At 39.0% G+C, this 23045-nt stretch overlaps 1 protein-coding gene across 2 annotated transcripts in view; it reads right to left on the minus strand.

Moving 5' to 3' along the window:
• LOC134349267 (BTB/POZ domain-containing protein KCTD16-like) overlaps positions 1-23045 on the minus strand; it is a 288249-nt gene that overhangs the window by 121947 nt on the left and 143257 nt on the right. Inside the window, exon 2 of one of the 2 annotated variants that reach the window (XM_063053321.1) lies at positions 11615-13167. The exons of the other annotated variant lie outside the window; for it this stretch is intronic. Coding sequence (XP_062909391.1) covers positions 13136-13167 — 32 coding nt within the window. The 3' untranslated portion in view covers positions 11615-13135. Of the gene's footprint in view, positions 1-11614; positions 13168-23045 lie in introns of those variants that run through there. 2 annotated transcript variants of the gene reach the window in all.

The raw sequence follows: 23045 nt of genomic DNA on the forward strand, positions 1-23045 counted from the left end.
ATTAGTCTGGAGCCAAGCCAATTTCGAATCAGATCTACCACATCAGCATGGAACCCATGTGTCTTAAACTTCTGGATCATCCTACCATAAAAATGTCAAACATTTTCCACCCTACTTCCCTCAGGAACACAAGATATATTGCATCCAGATCAGGTGACCTATTCATTTTAAATTTGGACCACCTTTCAAGTACTTTATCAGCTTTCCCCCCTTACCAATCAACATTCTGACCCTGCTACTGAGATTTGGTAGCATCCTTTTCTTTCATAAGGACAAATGAAAATGCTCATTTTATTCCAACCACATCTTCTGCCTCTTGTGCATTACAGTCACAGAATAAGGAGCCCAGAAACAGGCTCTTCAGCCCCATACTTCCATGCCAAACAAGTTGTTTACGTGAGCTAATCCTATATCCCCAAGTTTAGCCTATTCACTCAACTTCACTTGACCATCATTGAACTGTTCCCACAACCAATGGACTCACTTTCAAAGGTTCTTCTTCCAATGTCTTTCCCCTCTGCCATCTGATTCCTAAATGGACATTGAAGCTTTGGACACTACCTCACTTTTTTTAAATATACAGTATTTCTGTTTTTTGCACATTTTTAAAAATCTATTCAATACACATAATTGATTTACTCATTCATTTATTATTATTTTTCTCTCTCCCTGCTAGATTATACATTGCATTGAACTGCTGCTGCTAAGTTAACACATTTCTCGTCACATGCCGGTGATAATAAACCTGATTCTGATTCTGATTCATGTTCCCGATGTTTATAGCTGATTTATTTATTATTATTATTTCTTTTGTTTTGTATTTATGCAGCTTGTTGTCTTTTGCACACTGGTTGAAAACCCAAGTTGATGCAATCTTTCATTGATTCTATTATGGTTATAATTCTGTTATGGATTTTTTGAGTATGCCCACAAGAAAATTCAACTCAGACTTGTATATGGTTACATATATGTACTTGGATAATAAATTTATTTTGAACTTTGATTACAATTTAAACTCTTCCTACTCACATATCTATCTAAATGTCTTGTAAACAATGCAGTTATACCCACCTCACCATGGACTACCAAAAAAAATGCCACAGCAGGTTCACCAATAAATTAGTCTACATAGTTTTACTTAGATTTTTGTAATTTGGTTTATTCCACATATAATTGCAGGTAGACCCTGCTTTATGGAAGAGTTGTGCTCCGAGAAAATGGTCTATATTGTGATTTTCCATAAGCCACATTATCTGCACGTATCAAAAATTCAAGTTGAAATTAACACTGTGTTTAGTTATTTACCATTTATCATTTTAATTATCTACGAGACGACCAACCCAACCCTAACCCTAATGCATCTCAAATTCTTGGGTAAAGATTTGTGAATTCTGTGTGGACAAACTTTAATCATCTGAATGACCTGAGTACCTGTGTGTATGATGCCATTAATTTCATAGTTAGTTTAACAGATTGGCCAGCTGTATATGATAGCAGGTTAAATGCTGAATAGCAAGAGTAAAGCAAACCCAGCAGGTATAAATTCTCTTGAGGGAGTATTCCCTGGAACCTGAGATATACAGCATTTATGACCACAGAAAAGATCACAAAAGAAGAAGAAAATTGGGAATTGTGCGATTAGAACACTATGAGTTAAAAGTACTGTGAGTATCATGAAACTAGAATAAAGAGCTGCAAAAAAGAACCAGTCAGGTCACTGAAAGAATTTTCAGTCAACCAAAATAGAATGGTGGTGGTATTTGCATGTTGTTTAATCAGATGCATTTGTTTTTATTTGAGATTGTCATCTGATAGATTCCCTGGAGGGTACACACCGGTTGCCTGCAAGCATTATTTTGTGACACCCACAACTCTAGATGCTATCTGGTGAATAATTTGCTCCTGACATTGAGTTGCCTCTTTAGAGACTTGTAATAATATGCATCATGAACATTGACAGAGTCTCTTGTTAGTTCCTATTTCCTTTTTCCTTTGCATGCACAGTTCTGGCACTGTGCACTCCTGGGACAGAGGTATGCAAACATAATTATTTATTCTTATTTTAAATTCAACTCTCATCATAACTGCCACAATCCTAGTACTGCTGGGTGAAACACTAAAAAAAATTAATTGTTTATATACTATTAAAATATAAATTGTAAGCAAAGAAATAGAAAATATATTTGGATTAATGTTGCTATTTGCTTCTCAAAAACAAATGCATTCTGCAATGATTGAGGTCTTATAAAATAAGGAAGAAACATATTCATAGGTTGCTCTTCAGGCCTATACTTTATTCTAAGGATCTTGGCTTTACTGATAATAGCATCATTTATTGTCCAACTCTGGTTGCTGTTCTTGAACTCAATAATAAAGACAGCTTACACGGACATTTCAATGGCACCTATGAGTCAGCCTATACATGTATCTGAAAATAACACATAGTTAATCTACAGTCTAAGTTACCAGCCCTGCAGTCACTTTAAGCTCTTCCTTGAACATTAGTCCCTCAGGTTAACTCTGGCACTTGGCCAACAGTGCATAAGGATTACAGGGACCCTGCTCCATTTCATAATTTCCTTTGTTTTCTTGTCAAAAGTGAAAGCAGGCAAGCTCCCAGAGAGTCAATCAATTCTGTGCGTGATACCAGGTGATGACAGCCACTTAAAAACTGACATCTGTGAGGTAGGTTGGAGAAGGTGAGACCAGGTGACCATTAAACCCCTAATACGTTAGTTCACAAAATCAGTTTCTGGATATTTTTGGGAATCTGATAGTTTTCTTTGCCTTGTGGAAGGCTATTTAAAGTGGGAGTGTATCTCTTTAAGGAAGGTGGTATTGATTGCTTTCATTTCTGACTGAAAACTCTGGTTGTTAAAATAAATCATCAGACTTCATCTCCAGATGTGCTGAGATGTTCAGCGTGAGGCATTATTCCCTGGGCACCATCAAAGCCATTCTTTCCAGGCTTGGACAGAAGATATTGACAAAGTTAATGCAATCCTCATTAACTCTAGGCCTGCTCTCCATGATTAGCTGTGAACAAATGCCTAATTTTTAAAACAGATTAAGTTACACCCAGACATCATCTTCACAAATTATGATTCCCTAATACCTATCTAAATTCTTGGTGGGATCCAAGTTTTATCACAGAATCCAAACTGTGAGGCCTCTGACCATCAGTGCTGAGCATCTGGCCAATATCCTTATGATTATGATCCCAGAAGGCTGGTGGGGCAAGGCAGGGACAAGGATATTTCCTCCAAGTTAAAAAACCACTTATCACATCCAGACTTTAGGCAGGGCTAGACTGGGCTGCAGTCCAGGGGCCCGAACCGCAGAGGGACCCAAAATAGGTAGCTATCATCATGGCAGACAAAAAAAAATAAGAGAGTGGAGCACAGAAAAGAAACAAGAAAAAGAGGACCGTGAGAAAGAAGCATTAAAAAAGACATTGAAATTGACAGAGTTTTTTAAACCTGTTCTCGATGATGCAGCAGTACCATCACTCTTGTCACAGTCTAAGACCGGTGGACAAATGGAGACTTGTTCAACAGCTAGCGCTAGCACCAGCGTTAGCACAGGACCACCGTCCTTGCCACAGTCAGCAGCAAACGTCGAAGAGGCAGAGAGCATGACTTTGGGATTCCCAACCACAGAGGCCTCCGAACAACCAAGTTGGGCAGCCATTAACATTAATGTTAACATTACCGCTACTGAGGATCCTTACAGCACTGATCCTGCTCGCTGGGGAAAGGAAATGTTAGATGATTCAGTCTGAGCATACTGGGCTAAGAAAGGGCCAGAGTCCTGCCAGAATAAGAATGTGGATATCAAAGCTTTGGAACAAGTATACAAACAGCAGAGACGTTTTTTCTCCAAATTTCACTTCAAACGCAAGCTCGTAAACGGTGAGTACATATCAAGGCAATGGCTCTTATATTCCCCTTCCACCGGCTGTGTGTTTTGTTTTGCATGCTGCATCTTCAGTGATGGTAACCGTCAGTCCATCTTCGAAACTGGCTTTAGCGACTGGAAACATGCTGCTGAGCGCATAGGAGAGCATGAAAATTAGGAACACCACAGGAAAACAACACTGACCTATGTTACACTAGCGTCTGACAGCGGAAGGATAGATACAGAACTACAAAAACAGTTTGAGTCAGAGTGTGTCTACTGGACCGACGTATTGAGAATTCCCATTTCAGGGAATTTTTAAGTGGCAAAGGTATTTCATCCGCAACAGAGCTTTTATGCTTCCTCAGAGAAAAAAAAACATGCAGGTCATCTTCCCAAATGTAAGCATTGCTTTGAGGCTTTACCCGACTCTCCCTGTCACAAATGCAAGTGGTGAGCGATCTTTCTCCAAGCTCAGGCCAGTGAAGAACAGGCTCAGATCCACAATGGGACAGGACAGGCTGAATCATCTTACTCTGATGTCACTTGAAAGTGATCTTGTTCGGAAACTGGATTTTAGTGATCTGATCAAGGATTTTGCTACGAAGAAATCCAAAAGAACTAGGCTTTAATTTTGAAAAACAAGCATCTGACTTTGTAAATATCTAGGCTTGTGTGTCAGTGCTGTTCCTGTTTTGTGGCAATAGGCTAATAGTTGACTGTTTACAAACTTAGTAAGTAATAAGTGGTCTTTACTCTGCAAGCCACACAGCACAGCAAAAGGTTAGTATGCGATAGATCTCATTTGCCATCTCGTTTAGCCTTTTTGTCTCTCATTTCCATTTTACTTTCTCAGAACACACGGTTGAGAAAAATACCGAGGTAAAAATGTTTTGGCATTGTTTGAGAAATAAGGCCTATGGTATGTGCAGCAATAGCTAAATAAAGATGTAAGATTGGGTACATCATACTTCGTCTCCCTCATTACTTTACGAAGCCAACTAAGCCTAGGTCAATTTTTGAGTGCTTTAGATGCTGTCCTTCAAACTAAGAATCTGCATTACTTTCTGTCCTCCCTCTTAAGGCCTGTAAGTTTATAGCCTACGTATTGTACTAAAGCAATGTCCTGGTCCACAGCTTTGATATTTAGACCAGTATGACCTTTGCTCTTGTTCTTGCCTTTTTTTGCTTGGTACAGCAGCATTTTACGGTGTCGGCAGGGGCCCATCAGGGCCTCCAGCCCAGGGGCCCTGGCCCCACTAAATCCGGCCCTGCATCCCCAGATAAAAGAGAACGAACTGAAACCTAAACTATGATTATTCAGATATTAATAAATTAGTGCAAAGTCCTGTGTAAGAATAAAATTAAATGTTTTAAATCCGGCAGGTGTTAGATATCCATTCACAAAGTTTTAGCAATCCTACAGTAAATGACTGAAAATGCTCGCAGTTCCATTTTACCCACAATATATTGAACATAATCCCTCCCAAAGGGAAAAGACACACATCTCCACTTTCTGTAATTGAGGTAAATAGGCTAGTGTGGAGAACTGAGACCAGACCATTTCAAGATTAGATTACCACATTTGTCAGAAGACTGTCTAACTTCAACACTGTCATTATGCGTCATATTTTACTTCTAACAAATTTGACTACTAAAATAATCAATTTACCAACCATTATATGAGTAGCCAAAGGCCAGATGCCCCACTGAGGATGTACTTTGATGAAACAAAACTGGTATAAGACTGGGCTAAAATATGACTCTTCAAATACTGACAGAAAAATTGATTGACTGGCATTTTTTTACAATCTCAGGACATCATGTTTTAGAACCAATTACTTCCTTTTGAAGTGTAGTCTCCTTGCAGCGTAAGGAAGTACAGCAGCCAATTTGTACACAGCAAGGTCCCACAAGCTGCAGGAAGTGGTGAGATCACTGCCAGTGATCCGCAGCTAACATTAACTACAATATAAATAATGAATCTTTACGTAATGGCCCATTATTTGTTGGTATTGATCCATTCAAAACAATGAATAATCCATGAGCCACTTCTTAGCATATTCTTGGCACCAGAATCAGATATTAGCATCAGTTTTTTTGGTGGAACAGAGACAATTCCGTATGTAATTATTTTATTTTTAATTCACCTTGTCAGAAGAGGGGATGTGAGTGTATAGCTCAGTAAGATTAAGAGGATTACTTAGAGAATCAATTTATGAAACTAATTACATTTTAAATCAAGGCTCTAGCTTTCCTTCTGCTTACGGGCATTTCAGACAATTACAAATTATAAACTGTGTGTCAGGCCAGATTTCAGATTCTAGAATGTGGATTTGTTTGCTTCACGTAAGAAATCAATCAGACTATTAAAACACCATCTGCTTGAAAAAATGCTGATAGCTTTAATCTTCTGAGCATCACAGCAAACTTTCCTCAACTGAAAGTATTTTTAATTATATTATTGTAATGGGTAGTCTGTTGTCTGCAATGAGGGAGAGGTGGAAAATGGGAGATTCTTTGGTGACTTTTTTTCAATTATGCCTTTTAATGTAAATTACATTATGGTCAAAAACAAACAATATCATTTAATAAATATTATCTGATACAACATTTTTCTTTCGAAGATTATCTCAAATGCACTCTCTGACAACCTATATAATGACCCAAATATTAATATGAAGTTTGCACAAAACAATAAGAGGCAAAATTGTATGTGATAGCCAGAGGTTAAAGGCATTGTCACAATCTGTAAATGGAATGCAACTGAACCAGTTACGTTCAACATTTAAGTTTTGTATCTCAAAGTGGCCGAGCAGCAATGATGCAGAACAACATCATACGTTCACATCGCATTTGAGACAAAAGTATTTAATTGGAAATTAGAGGTGTCAGGATGAAATGTTAGAGCAGAGAGTGGCATGTTATGAAAGACCAATGACAATCCTTTGTACAATAGGTTTTAATGCACAACCACGATGCATCTGTGCCTGCTTTCAGGACCACGACTTCACTGCAGCAACGATGCAAAAAGAGCTTAGCTCTGTGACCAAGGAGGTGTGGCTTGATGTAGCTGAACAGCAGAGGTATAATATCCAGGTCGTGGATGCATTGTAGAAAGTGGTTATTTAATCTAACTAACCAAGTCAAGTCGAGCTGCTAATTAGCTGTACCCATGCTACAAGCACCCCATCAGTTCATTTTGCCTTGTTAAGCAGTGTCTTTTACAATCAGGATTGATTTAGAATTCATTCCACCATTTGATTGCCTCGATTCACCACAAACCTTAAGCATTGCAAAGTGCCTGCCTCATTGTCACTCCTCCCAGTGCAGTAATCCATGGGGGGAAACATGTAATCTTGACTTGCTCACACTTTTGTTCCACTTTAACACAAAGGAGAGGGACAGGGTTGGTGCTAGGCTGCCAGAGATGGGATGGATACAGAAGAGAATGCAGTGGAGTTAAATGGCACATCCACATCCCCACCAACCAAAGACAGAACTTGCAGAAAACCGGTAAAAGAATGAAAAACAAAATACTAATTTTACATTGAGGTGTGAAGATCAGAGGTTCGGTGGGACAAATTCATTACCACCTTTTTAATCCTCCAAAATCTTCACATGTTGAGCAAAAGGTGATAAATCTTCAGACTGTATTAGTTTGCTTTATTGTGCACGATCAGGATCACATGCATAGAAACAAATATGAACACTTTGCTGGATAAAGTTATACAATTTTAGATTACTGTACCATCTTTTGATTGATTAGTCTCAAATGAGCACAAGCTGAAACTCATGGAAAGAATGAGGATCCTGATCGAGTGGATATCAGCATCTTCAAGCTTTCCTCTGCTGGACACTGATTATTAACCAGAGTAACTGCTATTGAGAAGGAGAATATTAAAAGGACATGAGACGTGAGGTTGAGTACTGACAAACAGACTACACACAGTCTATGTAGATGGAGTACACACACCTAGTAGATGGAGGGCTCTGACTGAATCACTGGTGAGCTGGAGTTGTCTGTTTCCAGAGAGCTTCACTCAGTCCAATAAGATGGTGGCGTGCTTGTTTACAGCGGCCTCTCCAGATCCAACAAATGGTGCCAGTGTTTACCTTAAACGTTTTTCTCATGATTCCAAGATCCTGTTAGACATTGGTAATGCAAGATTCTGCAAGTGCAATTCATTGGCTCGTCGGTGAGACCAGTCACGGTGGAGCTGCATGGCCTCGGTTGTTGTGCAGACCACGACCTCATGCCAGAGCCTTGCCTGTTCCAGGGGCATGGTGGGAGTGCTGGAATCTGTGCTGGGCTGAAGGCTTGCCCCTGTAGGCCAGCTCTCCCACCGGAAAGGCTCTCCAGTGTCCACTCCCTGTAAGATAAGTTGGAATGCCTTGGTTCATGGCTGACCCAGCCCAAGATAAGGAACGGGTGTGCACGTGTTCTTGCAGAAACAAGGCTCCAGGACAATATCCCATGTGTCATTAATCTTTAGGCCATGCCACTCAGGGACTTATGCTAATACTATTTTGTGACTGTATCTGGTATCGTAACTACATGTGGTGTTTGTGTGTGTGTGTGTGTGTCTGTATGAACTAAGTTTTGCACCTTGGCCCCAGCAGAACACTATTCTGTTTAGATGTACACATGTATTAAAAACTAAGTTTGAATTTGAAAACCCTCTGTTGCCATTGCCACCCAGAACAAAACACTCTCCTTTGCGATTACTCCAGAACTCACTCCAATTCAGTATCTTGCTTAGTGACAATTTGGTGTTCACAGACCTCTAGACTCCAGCTGTGCTCTTCATTAATTAGGAGTTCTCCGGAGTGTCATGGGCAAAGATTGAAAGGGAATCCGTCATATCCTAGGAGGCAGTACTTAAACTGAGAAGAGAAAAGTTCGGTTGAGCCAGACTGATACTGTGTGAAAGCATCAAATCTTATCGCATGGAATCTAAGGCCCACTTCCAGTAACCCCTCCATGTAGCTGCACACAAAATGTACATTGATAGGTGAATCCCTTGTTAGTGATAGAACAATATGGCCCCAAAGTATGCAGTTAATATTATCACGTATATGTGGGATTCCATCTAGAGAGGTGATATAAAGCAATCCTAGCAAACAATCCTCTACTTGTTTTAATTCTTATAATCTGGACAGTTATTGCCCATCTCTAATTGGACAGGACCAACAGACTCCGGGCAGCTTCTTTCACCAGGCCATCGGATTTATCAATGTATATTGATCTGATTGAGTGTCCGACTGTACATACATGTACACAAAACAATTATGTATGCAATTTCAATGTTCGGGCAATATCCTTCCACATTTCCACTCTTTATTGCATGTACATTGCGACAGAGATGCAATATAAATATTTTTACTCTCTTGGATATAAGAAATAAAATACAATTAAATTAAATTAATAAATAAATTGATTGTTTAATTGACTGATTAATAAAGAAATAAGACTTCCACTAATTTCCTAAAAAGATATAGAGTTGAAAGGTTAAGGGCAGCAATCACTTTCACAGCCATTGATAATACATAACTTCTAGTTCCAGCAGACATTGGCTGCTGAAGACGCTTGCTGCCAGGAACTGAGCCACATGCCTCCTACGTCTTGACTATTCCCACCAATGTCATGGATTGTGTTGGTCTTCATCTTTTCTATCAAAAACGTTTATCATGCCTTCCACCTGATTTTGTTGCTTTGAAATCCTACATGGCTGAAGAAAGCCATATACACAAATGTAAGCTCTGTTAAACACGCCAAAGGGAATTGAAACATCAGCTGTAACAAGTGAGTTTTTATTCAGAAGGGACCATGACATGTTTAAATAACCACCTGAACAGTTTTCAAACTCAGCTCATTTTCCAAGCAGCTGTACAGGCAAAATACATTGGAAGGTTAAACAGTTTGAAGAGACCTTATTAACAGCGTCTGGGCAAGTTGATTGGCCTACTAAATATCCAGCCGCATTCTATAAAGAAACATTAACTTTGGCACAGAACTGGCCAATGCTTGATAAAAATATGAAATGCCACCATTTATGGTTTTCACTTATTACATAAAACTGCTTTGATGAATTTTCAAATACAAGTCATAAATGAGCACTACAAAATTAAGTTTGCTTTATAAATCATTTGCTTTCTTAGTTGGATAGATTTAAACTGAGAAACCACTCTATGATTATCGCGTGTGTGCAGTATGGGTATTTTGTAAATTACATTATGTTATGCACAACACAATATATTATGAATCATTATTGCACTAGATATGCTCAGATTTTGCTCTTTAGTCAACCTTTTATAACATCTTGAATGTTTCTTGTAATTTTCCTCAGTATTGCCTCTTAATTTATTTTTCTTGAAGTATAACTTATATTTTCCATTTGATGTACTGTTTTGTCACAATATATCTACCAAGGTTGGACACATTAATACTTTTTCATTACACAACACATGAAGAGGAAAGATCTAGGGACAAGGAAGTGATCAGGAAGCACAAAGTAAGAATGTGTTAAAAAAAAATGGAAGAGGTGATTAAATACTTTGTAAATGATAAATGAAGCCTAGATTGTGGGAAATACAGGGCACGAGAATCAAGGTGACAGGATACCCTCAAAGTTTACTCAGAATTTTTGATTAAAACAGAATCAATTTACCAGACTGACTGTGTACTGCAAATCTAACTTGGTTATCTTGATATTAGAACTTCACACCTTATATTTGAAGCAATTCGGATACCAATTATGTTAGTCCTGCGTTCACAAGCATTACTCTACACGCATTCATTCATGCAAGTCCAAAATGGTTCTGAAATGTTATTCTTTCCTCAGAAGCTGCCTGTTTGGATCATTTCCTGATATTATTATGTATGAAAGCACCTCTCCAGTGTAGGAACATTCATTAAGAGCTGTGGCATACCACCTGTAAACACACAGCAGAACAGGTGGCATTCAGACAGGCCATAAACAACCTACAGCATCAGACTATGTTCCATTCGTTCACAAAATAAAATCTGAATGCAAAGACAAATGTTATTTAGACCCTACTCAGACTGAATACTATAACAACTGCACTACCTTTTGCTTCTTAATGCAGCATATTTCACATTTTTAGCTAAATGCAATGGAAATATTCCATAGTTCTTTATGAAGTAAGTCAAAGTTGCTTATTAAAGTTTAATCATCCCTCTGGAACTGTCCAAAGTGGCTAGAATCATTAATCTTGATGGTAATGAAGAGAATTTTAAAATACTATAGGCAATGAAGTGACTCAAGCAAATAAACCAGTGATATGAGTTGGAAACATGGGAACTTTAATCATTCTCCCTTCCAGGTTTTGCTTTTGTTTCCTCTGATGATATTTTGAGGATCCCTGCTTTTCACATCAGTCTGAGATGGTCAACCTTTCTGACATGTCATGAAAGTTTCACATGTTTCTTTGTTATCACTCTCTGAAGTATTCATTTATATCTAATGATGTTTGGATTTTTCTGCACACACACAGACAGTATTTCAAATTAAAACATTTCTTATTCAAATAGGGTTCAAACAGCTCTGGTATACTTCATAAGAAAATTTATTCTGAGTCAATATATTAGCATTGCATCTTTGTCCTGAAGCTATATTACACTTCAAAAATCAAGTTTGATTTGATTTATTTCTTTCAACTTCAGAATGAAGATGTATAATATCTGCAGCTCAGGTTCCACACCCAACTCTTTTTGATGAAATGTTCCTCTATCTTTCTTTACATATACTGTTTTGAAGATTGATAACAAAATTATTTCAGAGCCAATGTTCATAACACCTATTAAATTGAAAATATTCTTAATTGATAATACACTGCAAGCTGATGTAAGAGCAATCTCATAAAAACCAGTTTCTCAACATCTTAAAACTATGCAGATGAAGTAATATTATTCAGGATTTAGGAAGTTAAAGAGGAAAGTCCACTCCCTGAGGCACAAAGCTGAGCATGTGTTTATTAAATTACATTTTAAAAAAGAGAATGTTAATGATTCTTTTAAGTGGCAGTCATTTCCCATGCATGACAGACCCCAGTCAGAATTTCCCACAACTCTGTCCAAGATGACTACATGCCCTGAGGAAAATGGTGACATTGCTGGTGCTAGATTGTGGTATCACAAGAAGCCACTGCTGTGTGCATAAAGCAAGCAGGAAGGATGGTCAGTACCGCACCCAGTAGAGATTAAATGGCTGCATCGAGGAGCAACAGCTCAAACAGTACATTTTGGTGTAACCCCTGATGAAAACTGACATAACCCAAACTCATCGAAGCAATCAATCATTGCAATGCTTCCCTTTACTCATTACCTTCAGAAAGAGTAGTTTGCCAATTCCTTCAGGTCATAGCCTGCCATTGTACTAATAGGAATAACCAACAATGCTGTACCAAATGCCAGTAGCAACAATAGTTCTGTGTGTGCAAATGGCATGCACCCAAACGTCAACCAGGAGACTATATCTCAGCTGGGTAAGAACGACCACTGATACGTGAACAAATTCTGAGTTACTGAAGTCACTAGCATTGTTTTACACTTGCACAAATTATATGGACATCCAATCGGACAAATAAGGGCTCATTATATCATATATAATTGGGGCCAACATAAGCATAGCATGCGCCTTTGCATCTTAATATCCACAACATTAAATTTTAAGCATAACTTGCTAATATACAGTATATTGCATAAAATCACAGTAACATGATGGAATTCACCGGATTGCTTTTCCATTTCTTTGCATAATTCTCTTCCTTGAAGCCAGAAGAGATAATTTGCCTCATTGAGACCAAGATGAAGTACTCCAAATGATGGTAGCCCAGGTCAACGAGAATGGTGTACTTCACCTTGCAGATTGACTCTCCCTGCCCAATGAACAGAATGAAAGGTAGGACACTAGAAAGAGTCCCAAGGACCTAAAGGACAGATATGAACAGTTCCAGCACCAGATGATTGTAGGGGGTTAGGCAGAAGATGTATGCAGTCAGAGTAAACATCCATTAAGTGTTTTAGAAACTCAAGGGGAAAAAAATCAAAACTGGTTTCAGGAGACTTTGAGATCTGACCTCATCCCACCCGAGTCCCCTGAAACTGCTAGCTGCCAGTGTGTAGGAGATGGTGGCCAAGATGACAGTTCCTCCATGTCCAGAGCTGGTGGCTAGGGCAGTGGCTGAACCAGCAGGACAATCCAGTAGTTCTGCTTCACTGGGGTGCACACAGAGTGGTTGGCAGACCTACAAAAGACAAGAGGATGGATGTGTAAACTTTGGGCAGAATACCATGAACTTTATATATTTTTTTTTGTTTGTTGCATGTGTTCTGCAATGCTACACAGTGCCCTTTCATTGTTGTCTATCTCCATCTGTGCTATTGGAGATGGCACCAATTTGTGCAAAGATTCATTTTGTGTTGAAAGAACTTTTCAGTTCAGTTTCTGTCAATGGACACGTGTGCTTTGTCGAAAGCTGCACTGCTCAGGAATGTGCAAGGGCATTTTAAAGGATATTAGAGTAAAGAGAAATAGTATCAGACAATGCAGCCACTCAGGCAATACTATGGAACTAATGTTTCAGCATGAAGGGTCTTTGACCTGAAATGTTACCCTTGTTTCTAATTCCACAGATGCAAGGTGACGTGGTGGACATTTTCAGAACTTACTAATTTTATTCATATATCTACCATTATGGTCTTATATGTGGAGAGGATATTTTCTATAGTGGGCGGAGTCCAGGACCAGAGGGCACAACCTCAGGATATAAGGACATCCCTTTAGAGCTGCTACCCCACCATTAAATGACTCTCTAGTATAAGAAGAATTCTTGCCATCACAACCTACTTCGTTATGATCTTGCACCTTGTTGTTTACCTGCACTGCACTTGCTCTGTAGCTGCTGCACTTTATTCTGCATTCTGTTATCGACTTGCTTTGTTTTACCTCAATGATCTGTATGAATAGTGTGCAAAACAAGCGTTTTGCTGTATCTTGGTGCGTGTGACACTAATAAAACAATTCCAATTCCAGTTCTAAGTTCTCCTCTTCTAGTGATTGTTAATCACACCTAATATAACGGATCTCCAGGGAAAGGTTCGACAATAATCCATTCATCAAGAAAAATAAAATTGGACCATTGCATTTGCCTGTAAGATGGTACCCTAAGGTTTAGATTTCATGGAAAAAATGAGAGCATGAATGAAGTTTAGCCAATCAGAATAATAGACATACTAAAATATTTTGAAAAGTAAATCATAGTATTAAAGGTGTGGCACTTCTGTTTCCGGAGTCAAAATATATCTTCCTGATACATCATTCACCTGCCAGTTTTCTCGAACTAACCAAATTAATTAGTTCCATTTCTAATATAAACCTGATATTCATTAATATCAATTTATCTTTTTTAGATAAATGAGCATATTACTCTAGTTCATAAAATCTATAGCCCATAGATATCCCCAACAATATTGTCAATGTCATTTTTCAAGTTATTTTTCCTAGAATCATTGTCATGTGTTGGATATTTGCTTCCTGGGTTAGGGGGCCTCTTCTTTTTGCTAAGCTCTGCTTTCTAAACACAGAAGCTGCCACTCATAAAGATCAAATAGTTGAGATTTAAACTTCCAACTAATATCCTTTGTTTAGCTTCTGGTCGCCAGTCTTCAGTTCTTAAAATGTTAATGGCAAACAGTAATCAGAATGAAGTTAAAAACAAGCACTGACTACAACACACATAAAAGTTGCTGGTGAATGCAGCAGGCCAGGCAGCATCTCTAGGAAGAGGTGCAGTCGACGTTTCAGGCCGAGACCCTTCGTCAGGACACTGTCTACAGCAGCTTTTCAAACAAGCTCTGTATATATCAGATACATTGTCTGTAGGAAGCAGGATGTTGGGTCACTGGTTTATTGATGCTTGAGAGGTTCAGTATAAGAAAATAGGTTATTTAATTTAGCTTGTTTCAAAACAGACAATGCTGACTAATCTGCTTAATTCAAGGAGGCTTGCAAACGGATCTATTCATGTTGCAAGGGGTATGTACTCAAGGAAGTTAGCTTTACAGTGTTAATTGTAAGTAGCTAAGAATTCTGCCTCCTAAAAGCTTATAGACCATTTGTGTAAAATGGATAACTGAGTAAATATCATACAGTATACCATGTGTGTGAAGTCACCCAAGTGACAAAGAAACTGTATAGATGTCGAGAGCAGTTCAGGCTTATTAGGAATGGTCTAGGAAAATCAAGAAACCTGAAAGAAACATGGGGTGAACTAGAGTCTATTCTTCTACTTTCGATTTTTGCAATGGACAATTCATTCGTCTGTATCGTTGATATAATTTTTTAGCTTATAGGAATTGTATCTGTATTCTGGAAATCCTTTCTGTTTTGGAAATGGTTTGTAATTTCAAAACGTATAAGAAAGAAATCCTCTGTGAAGTTTAAGTGAGTTTTAAGAATGTTGCTTGGATTTAAACATGTATCACTGAAAATAAATTAATTGTGTTTTAAACTACTTTGTTAGCTGGAATTATCTTCTCCTTGGCAGGGAGGTGGGACCCACTGCTCAAATAGTGGAGTATTGGTAGCAAATTTCACCACGGAGAATAAACAGGGAAGAGTACTAGTCTTTGAGGATTGGGTAGTTACAGTATAATCTCCCTTTAGTGAGGTACTCAAGGCTATTTATATCTGATAGGGCTTAAGGCCTTCGTATGAGTTTAGGGCTTCATTGTCAACAAACACAATGCCATCCGATTTAAAGACTTTGAAAATTAAGATTTATTCAAAGCACTGTACTCATAATCATATTCTTTCAAACATTGATTAATGAAACCACAATATAGCCAGTCCGCACTATGAAGTGCAACTTCAGTTATTAATCTCACACGATGGATTCATATCAATTCTGTCACAGTTTCAGAAATAAGTTGATAAAAGTTACATGAAACAGTCAGGGCAGGGTGGTAGAGTTGAAAGCTGGGAGAGGCTGTTGAGAAGGGTCACTCTGCTTCTGTCTGCAATGGGAACAAAGTAGCTGGGACTGCCAAGGTAAGTAGGTGGCTTGACAAGGACTAGATGGGCTAAAGGGCCTGTTTCTGTGCTGTACTTTTCTATGACTCAATAAAAAATAGAGGTAGGGTTCAGTGGAGATCCAAATCATTTTTAGGCCACTGATGGCATTTCAATGTAGCTCATGGCTTGTACTGTGTATATATGTGTCCTGAGGGGCTGGTCAACCATGGAAAACCATCCAACTTGTACATTGATTTGGCCTCCTGAGTTAGGGTTAAGCTCGGAGTCAGTCCTTAGTGGGTGAGCTCTGCTATCAGCAGGTTACAGTATTTCTGTGCAGGCTGCATTTTTATGTTCCCAAAAAATGCAAGAAAGGAGGGTTTCAGGCACCTTAGTGGCTAGTCCTCAACAACTCCTTTAATGATTGGTAGCTTCTCTACACTCAGCCCAATATAAATCTGTACAATGAACACGATGCTTCACCAGTCCATTTATGCATTTTAAGTTATAATCACAGAAAATAAGATCCTTTTATTTTAAACAGCTTCCCTCCATTTTAAGCAACACACATCAAAGTTGCTGGTGAACGCAGCGGGCCAGGCAGCATCTCTAGGAAGAGGTACAGTCGACGTTTCAGGCCAAGACCCTTCGTCAGGACTAGCTGAAGGAAGAGTTAGTAAGAGATTTGAAAGTGGGAGGGGGAGGGGGAGATCCAAAATGATAGGAGAAGACAGGAGGGGGAGGGATAGAGCCGAGAGCTGGACAGGTGATTGGCAAAAGGGATATGACAGGATCATGGGACAGGAGGCCCAGGGAGAAGGAAAAGGGGAGGGGGGGAAAACCCAGAGGATGGGCAAGTGGTATAGTCAGAGGGACAGAGCGAGAAAAAGGAGAGAGAGAGAAAGAATGTGTGTATATAAATAAATAACAGATGGGGTACGAAGGGGAGGTGGGGCATTAGCGGAAGTTAGAGAAGTCAATGTTCATGCCATCAGGTTGGAGGCTACCCAGACAGAATATAAGGTGTTGTTCCTCCAACCTGAGTGTGGCTTCATCTTTACAGTAGAGGAGGCCGTGGACAGACATATCAGAATGGGAATGGGATGTGGAATTAAAATGTTTGTCGCTCTGTCCACCAGAGAAAGCAGGATCTCCCAGTGGCCACACATTTTAATTCCTTTTAATTTCTTCAATTGGTTATGAAGAAATAGTACTGAGATGAACTATTTCTGGGTGTTGCCTTTTGAAATGTTATATTTTTCTTTCCAATCAGTGAGATCAATTTGGCATTTTCCTGGTAGTTTTTTTAAAAACACGCTTTTTTTTACCTTAAATCATCTTATGCAAAGAGCCTTTTACACATTGCCAATAAACAAAATTGTCTACAGAAAATGTAACCAAGCTCTTTTTTAATTGATCCAATGTTTCTTTCCTCAGCTTTGGCTGTGTTTTTTAACTTCAAATGCAAATATGAGAACATGAATGGAGTTTAGCCAATAAGAATAATTAACATATATTAACCAATATAGTAAAATATTTTGAAAAGTATATAATGCTATAATGTTTCTCTGACTGCTTATCAGTATTGATGAAATGTGGCAGTCCATGATGCCGAGATAATTTCCTCTATTTGCTACTTTAAAAAAATATATACAATAATTGAGTCAGTTGCTGAAAAGATGTGATAATTTAATTACTCTAAATACATTGAGCAGGTTTTATAACCATAAGAAAAAGGACATAGGAGCAGAATTAGGCCATTCAACTCATGAAGTCTAGTCTGCCATTCCTTCATGACTGACTTCCTCTCAACCCAACATTACTCAACATTAGTAAAAAACAGAATTCTTTGAGTTGGGCATCTGAGCACACCCAAAAGCAACTGTGGAGGACATGGGGCTTGCATGTTAGCCGGTCCTATGCAGAACAAGATTATGCAAAAAAACCAACCCCTGCCCCCTAGAATGATCAATGAAAACAAAGCATTGCTTGAGCCTGCTAATCGTCTGGTTAATGGTATATCTGAGAGCGTACTGGCTCTTGTTTTGTGTCAGATATGCAGCTGTGCCAGAGTTCCCGACAGGAATCATAAGCCAGGTTTGCAGAGGGAAGCCCTTGACAATCTCAGGCAACCTTGGGCTAGACCCCTCTGGTGAAATACAAGTGACACAGAGGATTGGCATGGAACTATGGTGATTCGGTTGCCAAGAAATTACTCACAGGTCTGCGGGATCACAAACCAGCTGAAAAATGAGGGACTGGGATCTCATTCAGCAGATAAGGATGTGGAGCCTATTATCAGGGCATGTTAACCAGTCTGAGTGTCATCCATGGCACTCTGGGGAATCTTGTCACATTAACCAGCCTTAATATTTCCATTCTCCTTCACATTATCTGTGGATGAATGCAACAGTCTAATGATCCTTACAGACTTCTCCAGTTGTGGTAGACATCCACAGTGAGGTATTACTGACGTCACCTGCATCAGCCTGAAAAGGAGGGGAGTAGTGAAAAAAGTTAAGTACCTCAGACATCTTGACAGCCAAAGGAAATGCTTTCATGGTCAGAATCAGAAACAGGTTTGTTATCATTGACTTATAGGAGGTGAAATTTGTTGTTTTTTGGCAACAGTATGTGACAAGTTCAAAGACATAGAAGCCTACAATTTTTTTAAAAAGTGCCAAAAAAAAGAAAAGGTAGATCACAAATACAAGAAGATCTGCAGATGCTGGAAATCCAAAGCAACACATGCAAAATACTGGAGGAAGCATCGGCTGTTTACGCTCTTCCACAGATGCTGCCTGGCCTGCTGAGTTCCTGCAGCATTTTGTGTGAATAACAAGGTAGCATTCATAGGTTTATGGACTGTTCAGAAATTTGATTGTGGAGGGGAAGAAGCTTTTCCTAAATCTTGGAATGTGGGTCTTCAGGCTCCTGTACCTCCTCCCTGATCGTAGTAACAAGAAGAGAACGTGTCCTAGATGGTGAGAGTCCTTAGAGATGGAGGCACCATCTCTTGATGTGTTTGATAGTGGATAGTGGGTTGTGCCAGCAACGGAGCTGGTTGAGTCTATAACCTTTTGCAGCCTCTTGTGACCCTGTGCACTGGAGCCTCCATAACAGGATGTGATGTAGGTAGAATACTGGTAAAGTATTTTTAAATCAAAATCACCTCTTCTGAAGTACTTCTACAAACTAGAGATAAGAAAATACTTCTGCTTACCCAATGTAGATATGGCCTCCTTAGCACATTTTTTCATCTTCCTCCTCATGTTACTCATGTACTTTCTCTCCGCTGATTCTGTTATCATTGCCCCCAAGTGCCAGGCCTGAGGCAGCCTCAGACATCTAAAATCGTGCAGAATCCGTAACAATCTTTTAGCTGCTTGATTTAAGCTTAACAGCATCAGAAAAAATGACCAGGTTTTAACCATCAGCTTCAAATGACAAAGCAGCAATGGGACTTTAAATACCATAGCTGAATGCTTCATCCTGTCGGGTATCATGAAAATTTGTCAGGAACGTTCAACACATGTGAATTAGATACCAAGCAGCTCAGTATCAGAAGAAGATTCAACAAGTACAGGGTCCCTATTTAAATCTATAATCTTAATAGTGCTGATGTGTCCTCCAGATATTTTTAGAGATGCCTGGTTCAGTAAGTGGTATGATGAACTTCTTACTGTCTCATGTGCAAACATAGGCTGCCCTTGGGTTACAAGTGCCTAACTTATGAACACCCCATACATACAAATGAACTCCCGCAATATTATTAAATTCAAAAGTCAGACATACGTTCAGTCCTAGCAACAGCAGAACTAGTTTCCATTCTCTCTCTGCCACCCTTTAGCAATTATTCATTCTTATCAGGCTTATGCACTTTTGATGTGATTATAATATTATGAGGGTATAGTTACTACCAAACATATCATACCAAAACAACCTGTGCATTTCACAGACAAAGTCTATTTAAGGGTGATCTGTAAAAACAGAGGCTGTTTGTTAAATGGGGACAGCCCAAACACTCAGCCTGGAGGTCTATTTTCCATCCAATAAAAGGGTAGGGTACCATCAAACTTCTAGGCCAGAGTTTGTTCAGTGAGCACATGGTAGATTAAAACATCAGGAAATTCCATTGCAAAGACATCTGCAATCAGTCTATGCAAAATAACGCTGCACACACTGAAACTGAACTCAGATATTTTTCTTTCCGTATTATTACAATGAATCTTTAACCAGAAATATAGATATTTAAGGAAAAAGACATAAATGTGAAAATTAGTATATGATAAAGCTGCAGATATTGTAATTTTATAAATTAAAGCACTGATAATGCTCTAATCAAACAAGGCACTGATTTCAGAACAGGAATATACTTTAACTTTCAAGGAACTTTAAAGGAACTAATTTTCCATCACTATCACTAAAACCTTCGAAGTTAATCAGAACAGTTCATTAAAGAAAAGTGGAACAAGTAATTTGAAGAACCCAAAAGCCTGTCGTTACATTACTATTTCACAAATTAACATATTGAGTAAATGCCACAATATAATCTATATTGTTCCCATGTGGAATAACATTAAAAAGTAATTGATGCCACGTGAAAACAGTTTCAAACTGAAGATGCTATACTTGAAGAACACAGTTCATTTGAATTATCAATAAACCTATTCAGAGCACTGCCAATGCAATGATACTGCTTATTCAATCACAAACAAGAGAAAATCTGCAGATGCTGGAAATCCAAGCAACACACACAAAATGCTGGATGAACTCAGCAGGCCAGGCAGCATCAGCATCTAAGGGAAAAAGTACAGTTGACGTTTCTGGCTGAGACCCTTCGGCAGGACTGGAGAAAAAAAGCTGAGGAGTAGATCTAAAAGGTGGGGAGGGGAAAGAGAAACACAAAGTGATATGTGAAACCAGGAGGGGTCGAGATGAAGTAACGAGCTTGGATAGGTGAAAGAAACAGAAGGCCATGGAAGAATGAAAAAGGGGTAGGAGGACAAGAGGGAAGTCAATCTGGAAGTCAATCAGAGGGGCAAGAATCTAAGGTGAGAGAGGGAAAGGGGGATGGTGAACAGTGAAGGAGAGGTGGGGGGGCACTACTGGAAGTTCGAGAAATCGATGTTCATGCTGTCAGGTTGGAGGCCACCCAAATGGAATATAAGGTGTTGTTCCTCCAACCTAAGTGTGGCCTCATCATGACAGTGGAGGAGGCCATGGATAGACATATCGGAATGGGAATGGGAAGTAGAATTAAAATGGGTGGACACTGGGAGATCCTGCTTTTTCTGGTGGACAGAGCGTAGGTGCTTGGCGAAGCGGTCTTCCAATCTACATCGGGTCTCACTGATATACAGGAGGCCACACTGGGAGCACTAGACCCAGTATATGACCCCAAAAGACTCACAGGTGAAGTGTCACCTCACCTGGAAGGACTATTTAGGGCCTTGAATGTTAGAGAGGGAGGAGGTGTAGGGGCAGGTGTAGCACTTGTTCCACTTGCAAGGATACTACTTATTCCTTCACATTATAGCAATATTGAGGATTAGGGAAGGTGGTGAGACTTATTGAAGGCAACCATGTATTTTGTTCACCGTGCTTTATTAAATATAAAGTAAAGACAAATCAGATAAATTACTCTTCCAATTGATTTTAAGACAATAACACATATTAATGTTTATAAAATAAATACTTTCTGAAACAACATTTTACAGCAGAATTTATTTACTTGCATTAATGTTATTAAGGGTCTTGTCAAAGCTGTGTCAGCCAATGAACTGGTGCGGTTGGGAGGGGGAGGGCTGATACGGACTCACAGCAAACAGTCTAACAAGTAGCTGAAGTCAATTTACTCAGTAAACAGGTCCATTTAAAGACAGAGCTAACAGCTTCTGATAAAAAGCAAAGCATTTCTTTAGAAAAATGCAGTTAGTGTAAGATAGTTACATGCATTATCTCTGTCACTTAACAATGTAGCCACTAAGCTTCCACTTCACTCTCACTGTTTGAAGTCTTAAAGTAACAACTAATATATTTAGGGTACAAATTGATTTCTGAAACTAATTTTATAAAAAATTATCTGACAGATGGCTTTATTAATCCAATACCTTGACAGTCCATTTTCTTATATTTATTAAAGCATGTAAACTGATGTTTTAAAAGCAAAAACATACAATTACTAAAATAACCTGGAAAAAAGTCATGATAATGTCAGAATTAACAAGATTGCCGCTCTTTTGGGTAGCATCACCCGCAAAGAAACAACATCGGGGTGATTAACATGCACAAGATGATAGAATCACAGAGACATACAGCACTAATTCAGGTTTAAGACAACAAATTTCATGACACATGCCAGTGATCTTAAACCTGATTCTGATAAACAGGCCACAATTGTCCACAACATCTGTGATACCTACCTATTTTAATCCCATAAAGTGAGGTGGAAATTTTAAAAGGAGATTTACAGAGTGATTTTTTTCACACCGGGTGGGGTAAGTGCTTGGTAGGAACTGCCAGCTGAAATGATGGAAGCGGATACAGTAGCAATATTAAAGCGTCATCTAGAAGGGAACATGAACTATCAGAGGCTGGAGTATTGCAGTCAGATGAAATTGGTTTAAATTGGCATCATGGTCAGCACTGGGGGGCGGGGGGATTGAACTGTCTTTTCCTGTGCTGTGCTGTTCTATATTTCCCTTTTCTAATCAAATAAGTGTCCAAATGCCTTTAAACATTGTGATAGTATCTGCATCCATTATCTCCTCTGGCAGCTTATTTCAAATATTCACCATCCCCTGCTTGGACAGATTTACACCTCAGATCTCCTTTAAATTTCTCCCCTTTCAAATTGGATCTGTGCCTTCCAGTTCTAGACTTCCCTGCCTGAGTAAAGAGAAGCTGATTATTTATGCCTCGTCATTTTATAAACTCTGTAAGATTTACCCTTGATCTCCTACACATACACTCAGTGGCCACTTTATGAGGAACATCTGTACACTTGCCCATTAATACAAACATCGAATCAGCCAATCATGTGTCAGCAAATCGATGCATAAAAACATGCAGACGTGGTCAAGAGGTTCAATTGTTGGCCATACGAAA

Source organism: Mobula hypostoma, chromosome 7 (genome assembly GCF_963921235.1).
Source record: "Mobula hypostoma chromosome 7, sMobHyp1.1, whole genome shotgun sequence".
NCBI lineage: Eukaryota > Metazoa > Chordata > Chondrichthyes > Myliobatiformes > Myliobatidae > Mobula > Mobula hypostoma.